This window comes from Podarcis raffonei, chromosome Z, assembly GCF_027172205.1.
Source record: "Podarcis raffonei isolate rPodRaf1 chromosome Z, rPodRaf1.pri, whole genome shotgun sequence".
Taxonomy (NCBI): domain Eukaryota; kingdom Metazoa; phylum Chordata; class Lepidosauria; order Squamata; family Lacertidae; genus Podarcis; species Podarcis raffonei.
In genome coordinates, this window is record NC_070621.1 from 24,721,893 (window position 1) to 24,738,048 (window position 16,156).

General features: G+C 48.1%; 1 protein-coding gene across 2 annotated transcripts in view; it reads right to left on the reverse strand.

Moving 5' to 3' along the window:
• Positions 1-16,156, reverse strand: part of LAS1L (LAS1 like ribosome biogenesis factor) — a 50,026-nt gene that overhangs the window by 24,831 nt on the left and 9,039 nt on the right. For both annotated transcript variants that reach the window (XM_053374140.1, XM_053374139.1), the window contains exons 7-8: positions 8,400-8,446; positions 6,751-6,860 (exon numbers count right to left, since the gene is read on the reverse strand). In XM_053374140.1, coding sequence (XP_053230115.1) covers positions 6,751-6,860; positions 8,400-8,446 — 157 coding nt within the window. The remainder of the gene's footprint in view (positions 1-6,750; positions 6,861-8,399; positions 8,447-16,156) is intronic.

A 16,156-nucleotide genomic window follows, 5' to 3' on the forward strand; every position in this document is an offset into this window, starting at 1 on the left:
CCTGGACACAGAATTAACCTGCGCCTCCATGGACAGCTATGAGTCCAAAATGACTCCCAGGCTGCACACCTGGTCCTTCAGGGGCACAGTTACCCCATTCAGGACCAGGGAATCCCCCACATCCGCCTGCCCCCTGTCCCCCAAAAACAGTACTTCTGTCTTGTCAGGATTCAACCTCAATCTGTTAGCCGCCATCCATCCTCCAACTGCCTCCAGGCACTTACACAGGACCTTCACTGCCTTCACTGGTTCTGATTTAAAAGAGAGGTAGAGCTGGGTGTCATCTGCATACTGATGAACACCCAGCCCAAACCCCCTGATGATCTCTCCCAGCGGCTTCATATAGCTATTAAAAAGCATGAGGGAGAGGATGGAACCCTGAGGCACCCCACAAGTGAGAGCCCAGGGGTCTGAACATTCATCCCCCAACACCACAGTGGTTCCGCTCCTTTCTCCTGGGCCATGTCCAGAATGGAGTGGAACCACTGTATAACAGTGCCCCCAGCTCCCAGCCCCTCTAGATGGTCCATAAGGATGTTATGATTGATGGTGTCAAAGGCCGCTGAGAGATCCAGCAGAACTAGGAAACAGCTCTCACCTTTGTCCCTAGCCCGCCAAAGAAGCGACCAAGACCAGTGCGACCAAGGCAGTTTCAGTCCCATGGTGAGGCCTGAATCCCGATTGGAAGGGATCCAAATGGTCCGCACCCTCTAGGCATGCTTGGAGTTGTTCAGCAACCACCCACAATTCCCATCAGCCCTAGTCAGCACCTACAACCTAAGTATTATCTAGTGCGCTTCAAGCTAAGATGACTTGCACTAGCATTGATGAGAGACTAATTGAAAAGAAGACTATGCCATAAGAACCATAACCCTCAAAAGCAGAAAAAAACAAACATTACTGAGCCTAGTCTTCTTTGACTTCTATACACCTCCAAATTTGTTGGCCACTTGGTACATATCAGAATAGCCAGTATTGAGGTATATGTGTATCAGTGTTTATATATATGGATATAGATACTTTATGACTGCACTACAATTATTCTTAATAATCCTATTCATTAACTTTGCAACATCCTTCAATACATCATTCCAATACCACCTCTGGTGTTGTTGTTTTTCTGGGGAGATACTATTGAGGCAGCACTGCCAGCATTTTGTTAGCATTTTCTTGAAAGAAAAAAAAAATCAGAGCCCTCATACAGAAAACCATTTTCACAGGTCATCATCGTCATAATTTATTATTTATATGCTGTCCATCTGACTGGGTTGCCCCAGCCATATGAACATCCCTGCTTGTAGAGAGAGAACCAAATAAGAAAAAGCAGCCTTTGAAATTAGCTCCATAGACGCCTGTCCATATACACCAAAGGCCTGGTCTACACATGCTCCAGAAATGAGGTGGTAGGATGCACTGCATCACCTTAGATTGCAGGTGATGCATGCCATTTTCAAATGACCAACCTATATAAAATATAATATAAAAATTATGCAAATACGAATCTAGCATGAAATGAGTGTGCTAGATTTTTACATGCAGAGATTCATTCGTTTTACATGGAACTGAGTCTAACCTGGGACTCCCCAGTAACCTACATTCTGAAGCAGGACAGTCCATCTTTCAACTTATGTCTTTCCATGTCATACTCCTGCATTTGTAAACTGGGCAACATGTCCCTTTTGTATGGGTCAACCCTACAATCAAGCCTCCAGACAGGGTAAATTCTAAACTTCATTCACTTGGGCCACCTGGGTGCTGGAGATTGTTGGCAGACTCACAAGTTTGTGCCAAATTTTTGCGAGGACATCTATCAAACCACAGTATCATTCTCAAACGTTCAAGGTTTCAAGCAAAACAATTTACCTCCTATTTCAAGATTCCTGACATACTGAACACAAAGTAACAGTTACTCCCATGTTTTAGATTTGCTAGCCTTGGAAGGATTTTTATCAGCAGTTAAAGATATTTTTTTCAAAGCAGAGGATATTGGGCTGCTTGAAGGTTCTCCAAGGCCCTCAGCGGAGTGACCCTCTGGGTGGGCTCCAGCTTGGAATCAGGGTTCAATCAACTGAGAACACATGGGCAGTGGGGAGGAAGGAAATGTGCCATTGGCAGCACTGTTTATCTGTATTCCTCTGTTGTTCTGGTGGGAGAGGAGCTGGCAGCAACATAGGGCCTGGGTCGCTGCCAGGAATCTCCTGGAGCCATTGACCAAAGCCCCACACCTCCTCCCCATCTCTCTGAAACTAAGAGAATGCAACACAATCTCATTAGGACTGTCTTTCCCCATCCTCACACATGGAAGAGGTGAGCCTTGCGATGCAACACCACTCCCATCACACATTTCAGCTCCCTAGACATTACCATGGGACAGAAGGAGACAAAGCGACTGTTTTTGGAAGGAAACTGTAATATCTAGTCCCAGCCACATTCAACAGACTACCTGTTATTGGGTTGTAGTAAGAAATTGCCAACTACTGACACTCTTGGCAACACAATAAATTATACTCTGCAGGAATCTCCAGACTGAAGTCAAAGCTCAGAAAAAAATCATAAAACGAACAAATGCAATTAGTCACGGCAGTCTGATGCATGGGATGAGGACACAGCTCAGCAGCAGAGCACCTGCTTTCCATGTACGTAGAAGGTATCAGGCTCAATCCTACTCATTAGCAGTTAGTAGATGTGAAAGATCTTCTACCGAAGACCCTCAGAGTCTGCAGACTCTCAAGAGTCTCGATCCAAGGCTGCTTCCTAGGTTCATATACTTATTGGGAGGAACAGGCACTGTTTGAGCTGTTGTCCTAATAAATGTTCTAGCATCCTCTAGAAACAGACAAGGAGAGCACCTTTTTTGGCCTACAAATGCTCAGATTCAATACTCAGCAACTGCAGACAATCAGGTAGTAAATGACGGAAAACCTCCACTTAACACTTTGAAGAGGCTCTTCCTGCCAGAGTTGACCATGCTGGGCTAGAAAAATAAGAATTTCTTCTTATACAAATTTGTGGAAGAAAAAGCTACCGGTGGTTACTAGCAGTGATTATACTGAAATAAGGCAGCTTCCTGCGCTCCTCGGACAGTTTTTGTAGTCAGCACAGTTCTCTCTGTTATTGTTTACTGTTCAGACTAATTAATGCTTTAAAATAACTTGCCCAAATTCGACAGCCTGTAATTTTTGCTAGTCAAATGCTAAACCAATACCTACTCTCTCTGCCCATAGCATGCAGTGCCCTGGACTGTGACAGCTGATCTGGGAAAGAGAGCTGGTGGGTGAATTGCCTTGTATTTGGGCAGGAGATAGACCCAGGTGAACACCACAAATCACATGATATAGCAATTTAAAATGCTACTGCAGCCTCTTAAAAAGCAGAGACATCACCTTGCCAACAAAGGTCCATATAGTTAAAGTTATGGTTTTCCCAGTAGTGATGTATGGAAGTGAGAGCTGGACCATAAAGAAGGCTGATTGCCGAAGAATTGATGCTTTTGAATTATGGTGCTGGAGGAGACTCTTGAGAATCCCATGGACTGCAAGAAGATCAAACGTATCCATTCTTAAGGAAATCAGCCCTGAGTGCTCCCTGGAAGGAGAGAACCTGAAGCTGAGGCTCCAATACTTTGGTCACCTCATGAGAAGAGAAGACTCCCTGGAAAAGACCCTGATGTTGAGAAAGATTGAGGGCACAAGGAGAAGGGGACGACAGAGGACAAGATGGTTGAACAGTGTTCTCGAAGCTACCAACATGAGTTTGACCAAACTGCGGGAGGCAGTGGAAGACAGATGTGCCTGGTGTGCTCTGGTCCAGGGGGTCACGAAGAGGCGGACAGGACTAAAGAACAACTGCAGCCTTGTGGCTACTGATCTCTTTTCCCCCACTACTTCACTCTGAGCTGGACAAGTTTTTGCCTGTGAAGAAAGCAGCCTCAACAGAAACACATTTCCCTTCACTTTTTTGTGTGAAATCTGTTAGAAGCATGCACTGTGGTGTGTTCTCTCATCCACGACTCCTAAGCAAGCTAGAGGTGGGGTGGTTGACCTGTGTTGCAGAGCCGCCTCCTACACTTCCTGTTGCCCATCACTAGAAAATAGGAGGCCCTGCTGAAATGCTAAGTGCCAAAAGCAAATTCCACTTTATCAAGAAACAGCAGGACATGCTTAAAAGAAGGTCTCAAAAATGTAAATAAGAGAGCAGAACACTGAAGCATATCTTCTGCGCTGTCAGGGAATAATGCAAACAGAACAGTTGCTATGAGAACTCCACAATGTGCAGAGATAAGAGGGCACAAGTTCGTTTTCTGCAGATATTTAGAAGGTTGACACAACCTTCTCTCCTTCACAGCATGGTGGTCCTGACAATACTCTTACCCCCTACACATGGGAGCAAGACTGCACCTTTCACCCCCTCTCTTGTGTTCACAAATGGGAATATATGAATAGTGAGTGCATGTGTAAAATCAAATGTGCACGAACCTGAACACTACAATCAATAGCCCAGATAAAATCTAGGCAGTGAGCCGGCAACCTGAGCCTATGTATATTTTACCCACAAAACATTCTATTCATGGATATCTGGGGATAGGACAGGTGCACCAAGAGTGCAGGGAGGTAATGCACACATTCAGTTCCTAAACACACATGAGAGAGAATGACAAGTGAAGAGTACTGTATTGTTTTGTTCAAACTGGGCCAGAATCCCTTAATGGGCCTAAATACTATGGAAAAAGTAGTCAATTGGCACCCACAAAAGGCCACTAAGCAGAAGGACTCAGAGTGTGATAAGATAGAAAAGTCATGGTAAATCTTATTTCCTACAAACATTTAAAGCTAGAACAACTGTGCCTAAGCCCAAATGGTGCACGTTAGACATCCCAAAGTCTCTCATTTCATTCCATTTACTTGGAAAAAGGAGACAAGGCCAGCACATGCTCCAATCATAGCCTTGAAGCAATCCAGGAAGGGAAGTCATCAGGTTTCCTTATGAAACCGTCAGCCCTCAGCTGTTCAGTGCTTAGAGCAAAGCTCTCTGGGAAGCCCCAGCTACAGTTAACTGAGTTCTGTTGGACAGCTCCCCTTTAAAACTACAGTGGTACCTCGGGTTAAGTACCTAATTCATTCTGGAGGTCCGTTCTTAACCTGAAACTGTTCTTAACCTGAAGCACTACTTTAGCTAATGGGGCCTCCTGCTGCTGCCATGCCGCTGGAGCACGATTTCTGTTCTCATCCTGAAGCAAAGTTCTTAACCAAAGGTACTATTTCTGGGTTAATGGAGTCTGTAACCTGAAGCGTATGTAACCTGAAGTGTTTGTAACCTGAGGTACCACTGTATTTATATTTTATTAAAAGTTTTCTGTGAAAAAATAATATGAAAGAAAGGAAATGTGAATACAGTCATACCTCGGGTTAAATATGCTTCAGGTTGAGCGTTTTCAGGTTACGCTCTGCGGCAACCTGGAAGTAATGGAACGCGTTACTTCCAGGTTTTGCCACTTGCGCATGTGCAGATGCTCAAAATGATGTCACACGCATGCGCAGATGCAGCGAATTGCGACCCGCGCAGACGCGGGTTGCATTCTACTCAGGATGTGAATGGGGCTCCAGAACAGATCCCGTTCGCATCCAGAGGTACCACTGTACTGTGAAGGGGGGGGGGGAGGAAAAGTAACCAAACAAAAACAATCCAAAAGAGTATGCAGTGGATTATATGGGTACATAAGTAATAGTGTGGTACCTCACAAGTCGAACAGAATCTGTTCCAGAAGTCCTTTCGACTCCCAAAATATTCAGAAACCAAGGCGCGGCTTCTGACTGGCTGCAGGAAGCTTCTGCAGCCAATTGGAAGCTGCGTCGGATGTTCAGCTTCCAAAGAACGTTCACAAACCAGAACACTCACTTCCAGGTTTGCAGCATTTGGGAGCCAAAACAGACAAGTACCAAGGCGTTCAACAACCAAGGTACGACTGTACAATTAATCCAATAAATTTAAAATTATTAAAAAGACATTATGAATGGATTCCAAATATCATTGTATTTAACCATACACAATCTGTGTCTAAAAGCAATCCATTCATATGTTGCTAGAGTTATCGTATCTTCTATCCATTGTTTGAAGGGAACCATGGCATTATGTTTCCAGTGAATTAATATCAATTTTTTAGCAGAAGAAAGGGCTTGGAGAGTTCATTTACGTTGACCTTTTGTCAGCTCCCTTAATATTCCTGGTCTCTTGTCAAAGCATCTGCTCTTGACATTCAGTTCCTACTGGACAGCTCTCCCACAGCTCTAGGCCTCATGCTCAGTACTTGCTCCTGGGAAAGGCTATAGCTCAGTGGTGCAGCATCTACTTTGCATACAGAATCTCCCAGGTACAATGCCTGGTATCTCCAGGCAGCACTGGGATGCAACCTGCTGGAAATCCTGGAGAGCTGCTACCAGTTGGTTCAGAAAATATTGAGCTAGAAGGACCAATGATATGCTTCTGTATAAGGCAGCTTCCTGTGTCTGCTATTTGTGTCCCCTCACTCTGCTCAAGGCTGCCAGAAAAAGACACTTTGGTATAACTTTGCATGGCTGCTCCTGCATATTTACACATGCAAACTAATTTCCCCTGCCTTCATAGGTGGGGCTCTGTTTTCATGGCATAGTATCTAACTGGGAAATATCATGCATTAAATGCTATGTACTTGCAGGCACGGTAGACACCTGCCACTGTGGGTCTCAGTCTCAACTAGGTTAAATCCTTCCTTACCTGTTCTCTAGGAACAACTCTTTCACCTGGGCCACAATCCACTGTATCTCTGCGGAAGAGTTGTACCACAATTTGCAGACCTGATTGATGTCCTGCTCTTGCTGGAGAACCTAACACAAAGAGGAAGACTCAATTAACAGGCTGGATTGTTGTATGTGGGGCTGCCTTTGGGTCTGGTTCAGAAGCTCCAGAATGTGGCAGCCAGATTGCTAATGAGGGCATCTGGCCAAGAATTACATGACACCACTGTTAAAACAGCTGCACCGGGTGTCCATCTAATACTAAGCCAGGTTCAATGTCCCTGCATTAATTTGCAAAGCTCTGAATAACGTAGGTCCAGGACACCTTGGGAATTGCCTAAACGCTTATACCCCAGCTTGATAATTGAGATAATCTGCAGGAGCATCTTGGGTTGTTCCCTAAGTTGGTGAGGATCCTTTGCCAACAAGAAACTGAGCCTTTAGTTTCACTGGACCAGTCCTGGGGAACACTCAGCCAACAGAGATTGAGCAGGTGCCTTCTGTGACAACTTTTAAATAGCCACTGCTGAAACTTTTTATATTCTGTCATGCCTATGTAGGCAATTAAAATATAAAATGTTCCACAACAGTTAATTGATATCCGTTTTTAACCTTTTAATATGGTTTCTATTGTACTGTACCATTTTATGTTTTATTGCTGTAAACCACTTGGATACATTTTTATGACACAGCAGTATAGATATATATTTATAAACAGGAGGAATTGTGCTGTACAACACCAACGGTAAAAAAGAAACCAGGAGTAAGGCGGCCAGTGAAAAATAGCCTCACTGGATCTATCCATCAGTGTTCAGGGATGGGTCATCCATTGCTACTCATCCATTGCCAGTGCAGAAGTTATGGGCTTTCATGAACTGTACCAGTAAGAAAGGGTCTCTTTATTATGTTCAGTGATGAGAACTGGGGTGGGGCAACTTTCTGGCTCCACCGGCCAGATCCTTATCGGGATCAGCCTCGCTGGTCAAACTGGACAGGCAGGTGAGCTGTCAAAATCCTTTCCATGGAGTTTCTGCCTAGGAACCACACCAAAAGGGATACTGTACTTTTGGGAGCACTGAACTAGGCTGGTAAACTGCATGCTTCCCCACTCCCTGTCACTGACAAGGACATGAGAAGCAAGGCTGGAGTTTACAAGTGACAGCAGCTTTGCTGCTTTAATTGGCAAAACATAGTTGTGTTTCTCCCCCCACCCCCAAAATCACTTTACAGGGATGGGAGAAACAGGGCTACTTAGTGCTGTGTTCAAGTGTAAGAGAGCCCTCCATGAAGGCAGCACTTTTGTGAGCCTGTACCCAACACTATGCAGACTTATTCTTTCTGACCCTCTCAAGTGGCGTCAGCTGATAGGAGGGTAGGCATGGCCTCTCGGACTGAATTGGACCCCACTGGGGAGGTTCTCCACCCTTCTAGCATGACATCTAAATGACATATAGTATGTACATTTGGAGCACAATTCCCTATTTGAAATTTAGTCCTCAGTATGATTCTCTATATGCATTGTCAAAATGTCCAGGAAAAATATAATGTGGTATATAGAGCAAAACTTCTTGAACTTTATATTTTACTACTTCAAAAATGAATCAGGAAGTACAAATCTGTGAAACTTACCTCAAATTGTTGATTTTTATAGGAAACCAGAAGTTCCACGACTTTCTCTGGGAAGGCAAGTAAAGAAGAAAGACAGTAATTGTTTTGAAATCTATGAAATGCAAAATACCACGAGCACCATTTCTTCAAACAGCAAGATGCTAATTTAACAAATAACTAGATATTTCTTCCATCATAAGAACTCTTTCCATCATAAGACCCCTGAGGGTCATCTAGTCCAACCCCCTGCGAAATTACCCTTGAGGCCCCTTCCAACTCTACAATTCTATGGTTTTATGTGAGCTGATAAACTGAAGCTAAATTCAGATATGACTGAGGCAGTGGTAGTGGGTGGTTCCTTATACCTGATGGATGGGTAGTGGCCTGCTCTTGATGTGGTGACATTTCCTCAGAAGTAAATGAGAAGCACTGGGCATCATCTAGGTCAGCCCTTGCCTATGGCCATGCTAACTGGGACTGATGGGAGTTGTAGCCCAAAACAGGTAGAGGGCACTCAAGCACCAGACTGGTGAAGGCTGATCTGGGTAATACACTGCATTGCAGGAATGACTGTATCATCCTCTTCACATCAGCAGCACTTCATACACTTAGGCTCCATTTAGGCCCCAAAGTCACTTAAATTCCTACCAAGGCAGGTCACCTGTACTGCATGGCTGCTTTTTGTTGAGACTTACTTCTGAAGCTGAAGCCTTTTTCAGGCAGGGATGCCAAAAAGCCCTGCAGCTAGTAGGCATGAAGGCATGTACAATGAGGGTAAAAATGGTGAACTAACATCTAATATGCTTTCCACACCCTCATCTCCAGCAAGCCCCAACCCCAGGATTTCAGTGCTTCGGCATGACTCAATGCAGGGGTGAAGAACTGAAGGTGACTAGTGGGCCATATTCTTACCCCCACCAACTCCTGCAGACCAAACCTATCAAGCAATGTTCTCCTGCAATGATTTTGCAAAGTTTTTTGCAGATAAAATCGCTCAGATTCGGGAAGAAGTAGACTCCACTGTGGGAGCAGGGCCGCGGCGGGAAAGTGCTAGAGTTCTGTCTAGTCAAGTTGAGTGGGATCAATTCCAATCTGTTACCTCCGAGGATGTGGACAGGCTGCTTGGACGAGTGAAACCAACCACCTGTCTCCTGGATCCTTGCCCATCCTGGCTTATAAAAGCTAGCCGGGAAGGACTGGGCGATGGGCTTCGTGGGGTGGTGAATGCTTCCCTCTGTGAGGGAGCCTTCCCAGACCCGCTGAAAGAGGCGGTTATTAAACTGCTTCTTAAAAAACCATCTTTAGATGCGGCCACGATGGCCAACTATCGCCCAGTCTCAAATCTTCCATTCTTGGGCAAGGTGATTGAGCGAGCGGTTGCCGAACAACTCCAGGCACGCCTGGAAGAAGCGGACCATTTGGATCCCTTCCAATCGGGATTCAGGCCTCATCATGGGACTGAAACTGCCTTGGTCGCACTGGTTGATGATCTCCGGCGGGCTAGGGACAAAGGTGAGAGCTGTTTCCTAGTTCTGCTGGATCTCTCAGCGGCGTTTGATACCATTGACCATAACATCCTTCTGGACCGTCTTCAGGGGCTGGGAGCTGGAGGCACTGTCATACAATGGTTCCGCTCCTTCCTCCTGGGCCGTGTTCAGAAGGTGGGGGGGGGGGATGAGTGTTCAGACCCCTGGGCTCTCACTTGTGGGGTGCCTCAGGGTTCTGTCCTCTCCCCCATGCTTTTCAACATTTACATGCAGCCGCTGGGAGAGATCATCAGGAGGTTTGGGCTGGGTGTTCATCAGTATGCGGATGATACCCAGCTCTACCTCTCTTTTAAATCAGAACCAGTGAGGGCGGTGAAGGTCCTGTGTGAGTGTCTGGAGGCGGTTGGAGGATGGATGGCGGCTAACAGATTGAGGTTGAATCCTGACAAGACAGAAGTACTGTTTTGGGGGGACAGGAGGGGGGCAGGTGTGGAGGATTCCTTGGTCCTGAATGGGGTAACTGTGCCCCTGAAGGACCAGGTGCACAGCCTGGGAGTCATTTTGGACTCACAGCTGTCCATGGAGGCACAGGTCAAATCTGTGTCCAGGGCAGCTGTTTACCAGCTCCATCTGGTACGTAGGCTGAGACCCTATCTGCCTGCGGACTGTCTCGCCAGAGTGGTACATGCTCTAGTTATCTCCCGCTTGGACTACTGCAACGCGCTCTACGTGGGGCTACCTTTGAAGGTGACTCGGAAACTACAACTAATCCAGAATGCAGCAGCTAGACTGGTGACTGGGGGCGGCCGCCGAGACCATATAACACCAGTCTTGAAAGACCTACATTGGCTCCCAGTACGTTTCCGAGCACAATTCAAAGTGTTGGTGCTGACCTTTAAAGCCCTAAACGGCCTCGGTCCAGTATACCTGAAGGAGCGTCTCCACCCCCATCATTCTGCTCGGACGCTGAGGTCCAGTGCCGAGGGCCTTCTGGCGGTTCCCTCATTGCGAGAAGCAAAGCTACAGGGAACCAGGCAGAGGGCCTTCTCGGTAGTGGCGCCCGCCCTGCGGAACGCCCTTCCAGCAGATGTCAAAGCGATAAACAACTACCTGACATTCAGAAGACATCTTAAGGCAGCCCTGTTCAGGGAAGTTTTTAACGTGTGATATTTTACTGTATTTTTGGTTTTTATGGAAGCTGCCCAGAGTGGCTGGGGAGGCCCAGCCAGATGGGCGGGGTATGAATAATAAATTATTATTATTATTATAAGCAAGTGGGGCTAGCAACAAGACAATAATCTGATCTCACAACAGCTTAAGGTGAACGTTTTCCTTTCCCTATGTGCTTTGAATTGAGCCATGCAGGCAAACACAGTGCTTTTAAGGTGCTGAAAATCAGCTTATTGCCAACTATGGCAAAGCCCTGTGCCTTTACGAGTGCTGTAGAGATTATCAGATCAGGTTAAGGCACAGCTGGTGCCTGCAAACCCCACTTTCAGCAGCAAGCAGGATCTTTTTTACCTGTGGACTACCGTATTTTTCGCACCATAGGGCGCACAGGACCATAGGGCGCACCCAGTTTTTAGGGGGGGAAATCAAGAAAAAAATCTTTTTCCCCCCCCAGCCCCAAAGAGCAGCGTACAGGCTGCGCACAACCTCTCCCTGCCGGAGGGGTTGCGCGCAGCTATGGCACAAGCCAAGGCAGCGAGTGGGATGGATCCCGCTTGCTGTTTTGGCTTCCCCTTTAGCCCCGTGCAGCCTCTCCTTGCCAGGGGACGCTAGACAGGGCTAAAGAATCCATAGCCCCGTGCAGCCTCTCCCTGCCAGAGGGTTGCACGCGGCTATGGAGCAAGCCAAGGCAGGGGGCGGGATCCATCCCGCTCGCTGTTTTGGCTTCCCCTTTAGCCCCGTGCAGCCTCTCCCTCCCGGGAGAGGCTGCGTGGGGCTAAAGAATCCATAGCCCCGTGCAGCCTCTCCTTGCAGGAGGGGTTGCGCGCAGCTTTGGAGCAAGCCAAGGCAGGGGGCGGGATCCATCCCGCTCGCTGTTTTGGCTTCCCCTTTAGCCCCGTTCAGCCTCTCCCTCCCGGGAGAGGCTGCGTGGGGCTAAAGAATCCATAGCCCCGTGCAGCCTCTCCTTGCAGGAGGGGTTGCGCGCAGCTATGGAGCAAGCCAAGGCAGGGGGCGGGATCCATCCCGCTCGCTGTTTTGGCTTCCCCTTTAGCCCCGTTCAGCCTCTCCCTCCCGGGAGAGGCTGCGTGGGGCTAAAGAATCCATAGCCCCGTGCAGCCTCTCCTTGCAGGAGGGGTTGCGCGCAGCTTTGGAGCAAGCCAAGGCAGGGGGCGGGATCCATCCCGCTCGCTGTTTTGGCTTCCCCTTTAGCCCTGTGCAGCCTCTCCTTGCCGGGAGACGCTGCACAGGGCTTTCCTGGCTTTACTGGGAGGTGGGGGGATTCCCCCACCTCCCGCAAAACCGGCAGAAGCCGCACAACTCCTTTAAAGAGATCGCGGCTTCTCCTGGCTTTTCTGGGAGGTGGGAGAAGGGACTGATGCAGCCAGTCAGTCCCTTCTCCCTCCTGTGGAAAAGAGCACACGGAGCTTGTGTGCGGCTCTTGGGGGCTTTTCCCGCCTGCCTCCCCCCTGCATTCGCTCCATAGGACGCACACACATTTTCCCTTGCTTTTTAGGAGAGAAAAAGTGCGTCCTATGGTGCGAAAAATACGGTAGATGTCCACTGTGGGGCAGTTGGGTATGGCTTGGCCAAAACAGCTTGGAGAGCCAAATGGGGAGGCCCAGTGGGCCTGATTAGGCTCTGTGGGTTGAAGGCTTCCCCACAGTAGCCCTAAAAGATGATGGAATATTCGGTGTAACCTCTACCATCGTGCAAAGAAAACTGCACACACATTAGAAATATTTTGTGGGGTTGTGTTTTTTTTTAAGGGTTAATAATAATAAAAAAAAATTATTTATATCCCGCCCTCCCCAGCCGATGTCAGGCTCAGAGCGGCTAACAGCAATAAAAGTAACACAGCATTCTAAAATCAATATTCTAAAATCAATTCAAAATCAAATGGCAACCACTGTGCCAGAGTTCTACGAGGATCGCCAAAGGAGGGGGTCAAACTGTGCCTTGGCCAAAGGCCTGGTGGAACAGCTCTGTCTTGCAGGCCCTGCGGAAAGATGTCAAGTCCTGCAGGGCCCTAGTCTCTTGTGACAGCGTGTTCTACCAGATCGGGGCTACAGCCGAAAAAGCCCTGGCTCTGGTTGAGGCCAGCCTAACCTCTCAGTGGCCTGGGACCTCCAAAATGTCTCAAGGGCAGCCCCACGTAGAGTGAGATGGTCCGGAAGTGACCATCACGTGGATCACAGTGGCTAGGTCAGGGCAAGAAAGGTAAGGAGCCAACTGCTTAGCTTGGCGGAGATGAAAAAATGCCACCTTTGTTATAGCTGCAATCTGCACCTCCCTGGAAAGGGAGGTGTCAAAGATTACACCCAAACTCTTAACAGACAGTGCTGGCACTAATTGCACCCCCACAAGAGATGGGAGTTGTCCGCCCAATCCCATATTGTCCCGAACCAGCCAAAGGACCTCTGTCTTCAAAGGATTTAACTTCAACCGGCTCCCATGTAACAATTCAGCCACAGCTTCCAAACATCTGATCAGTGTGTCTGGGGGAGAGTCAGGATGGCCATCCATCAACAGATAGAGTTGGGTGTCATCAGCATACTGATGACAGCCCAGCCCAACCCAAAATTCTGGACAAGCTGGGCAAGGGGGCGCATAAAGATGTTGAAAAGCATCGGGGAGAGTATCACACCCTGCGGCACTCCACACACCAAGGAGTGGCGCAACGACAGTTCCCCCCCTAAGCGCCACCCTCTGTCCCTGACCAGAGAGAAATGAGTGCAGCCATTGAAGGACTGTGCCCTGGATCCCCACGTTGGCGAGGCGGTGGTCCAGGAGTTCGTGATCGACCATGTTGAAGGCTGCTGACAGGTCTAAAAGAATCAGCAGCCCCGACCCGTCTCAATTCAGCTGCCTGCGGAGATCATCTGTTAGGGCAACCAGAGCCGTCTCGGTCCCATGACCAGAGCGGAAGCCGGACTGGAATGGATCCAGAGCCAATGTTTCATCCAAGAACCCATCAAGCTGTTCAGCAACTGCTCTCTCAATCACCCAGAAACCGAAGATTCAAAACTAGGTGGTAATTGGATAGATCTAAAGGATCTAATGATGTTTTCTTTAAGAGTGGGCACACCACTGCCTCCTTCAATTCCCCTGGGAATGTCCCAGTGCCAAGGGACAAATTGATGATATCCCCTTATGGGCCCCCACACCTCGTCTGGACACGCTCTAATCAGCCAGGACGGGCACAGGTCAAGAGGACAGGTGGTGGGCTTTCCCGCTCAGAGGAGTCTGTCCACATCGGCTGGGGATATCCGGTCAAAGTGGTCCAATACTGGACCCGAGGACGGTTGAGGGGCCTCCAGTTCTGTTATTGTATCCAAATTGGCAGGGAGGTCACGGCGGAGGAACAGGACATTCTCCGCAAAAAAGCTCACAAATGACTCACAGCTTTGTGTCAGATTGTTATTTCAATTTGGCTGTCCCTCCAGGGACGTTAAAGACCTAATTATACTAAATAATTGCGCCGGGCGAGAGCTAGCGGATGCAATGGAGGCTGAGAAGTAAGACTTCTTAGCGGCCTTCACTGCCATCTCATAGGTTTTCATAAAAACCCTATAAGATGTTATTGAGGCTCTGTCACGGGCACCCCGCCATACTCGCTCTAGCCGTCTGAGGTCCCGCTTCATTTTCTGGAGCTCCTCGGTAAACCAGGGAGCCCGGTTTCTGCGGGGTCGCAGAGGGCGCTTAGGTGCAATCTCATTGATGGCCTCCAAGAGCTGGGTATTCCAGTTCTCAACAAGCTCAGTCAATGAGTCGCCAGGGGGAGCAAGGTCCCACAAGGCTTGGCGGAATCAATCAGGGTCCATCAGCCTCTGTGGGCGAGCCCAAATCGGCTTGCCAACTAAGCAGGGTGGGGGTGGAAAGTCAATCCTGGCTTTCAGAGCGTAGTGATCAGACCATGGCACCTTCATCGAAGGGGACATGATCACATCTATACCTGCACCAAAAATCAAATCCAGTGTGTGGCCTCCTTGATGTGTGGAGCCCGAAACAAACTGAGAGAGCCGTAGTGTTGCCATGGAAGACACCAGGTCGAGAGCCTGTGAGGAGGGAGTGGCATCAGCATGGATGTTGAAGTCTCCCAATATCAATAGGTTTGGGAACTACAAGGCCCAGCCAGCCACTGCCTCCAGCAGGCCTGACAGGGTGGCTGCTGGTGCGCTAGGTGGCCGGTACACCAGCCAGACAGCCAAGCTCTCCTCGGAACCCCACACTAGGCCAACATATTCAATGCCAGGGATCGATGGCGATGGCAAAGCCCTGAAGGAACAATCTACCCGGATTAATAATGCCACCCTTCCCCCCCCCCGGCCCATAGTCCACGACTGGTGGAGGACGGAGAAACCCGGGGGCACCACCTCTTGTAAGGTAACTGTTTCTCCTTCTGGTCTCTGTCACACAAGCCAGGTCGGCCCCCTACGAGGTAAAGAAATCTCGCAGGGTGGTGGTTTTGTTGCCTATAGACCTGGCATTGCACAGCACCAGTGACGGAGGTGAGTAATCCTTGCTCACCCTACCCTCGTCCCTCGGGATAGGGCGCAGATTGGAAGGGGTACGAGTGTATCCGTATCTCAATCCCCTTCGCCTATAAAATCTGTTCCGACTGCCACACCTTCCTTGCCCCTCCACAGTAGCAATCCCGACCCTTATACTAGCCTCCATTGATAGCATTGATGTTATTATTTCCCAGCCTAATTATTCTGCTTATAATATCAACAGCTCGATAAACTCTAATTAGTCGAGTAGTTACCTATTGGCTTTAATTAACACAAAGGGGGATCTGTATTTCAAAATCAGTGTTCCTGCTCAGGGATGACCAGGAGCCACGTAGCGCTATTTGGGGCTCACATTGAGCTCATTGAGAATGAAAGCTTAATTGCCATATAGATGAAGGTTGGGGGAGGTGGGGGAGGAAAGGGTAAAACACTGAAAAAAATTGGCTTCCAGGTGGAAAAATCAAAATTGGAAACAGAACTGTTAGATCCCAAAACTAAGATACTTTCAAGAATGTATAACTTGCTGTTAAAATGGAATACGCAGGATGAAACGGTTAAATCTGCTATGATTAAATGGGCACAAGATGTTGGACACAACATTATGTTTGCT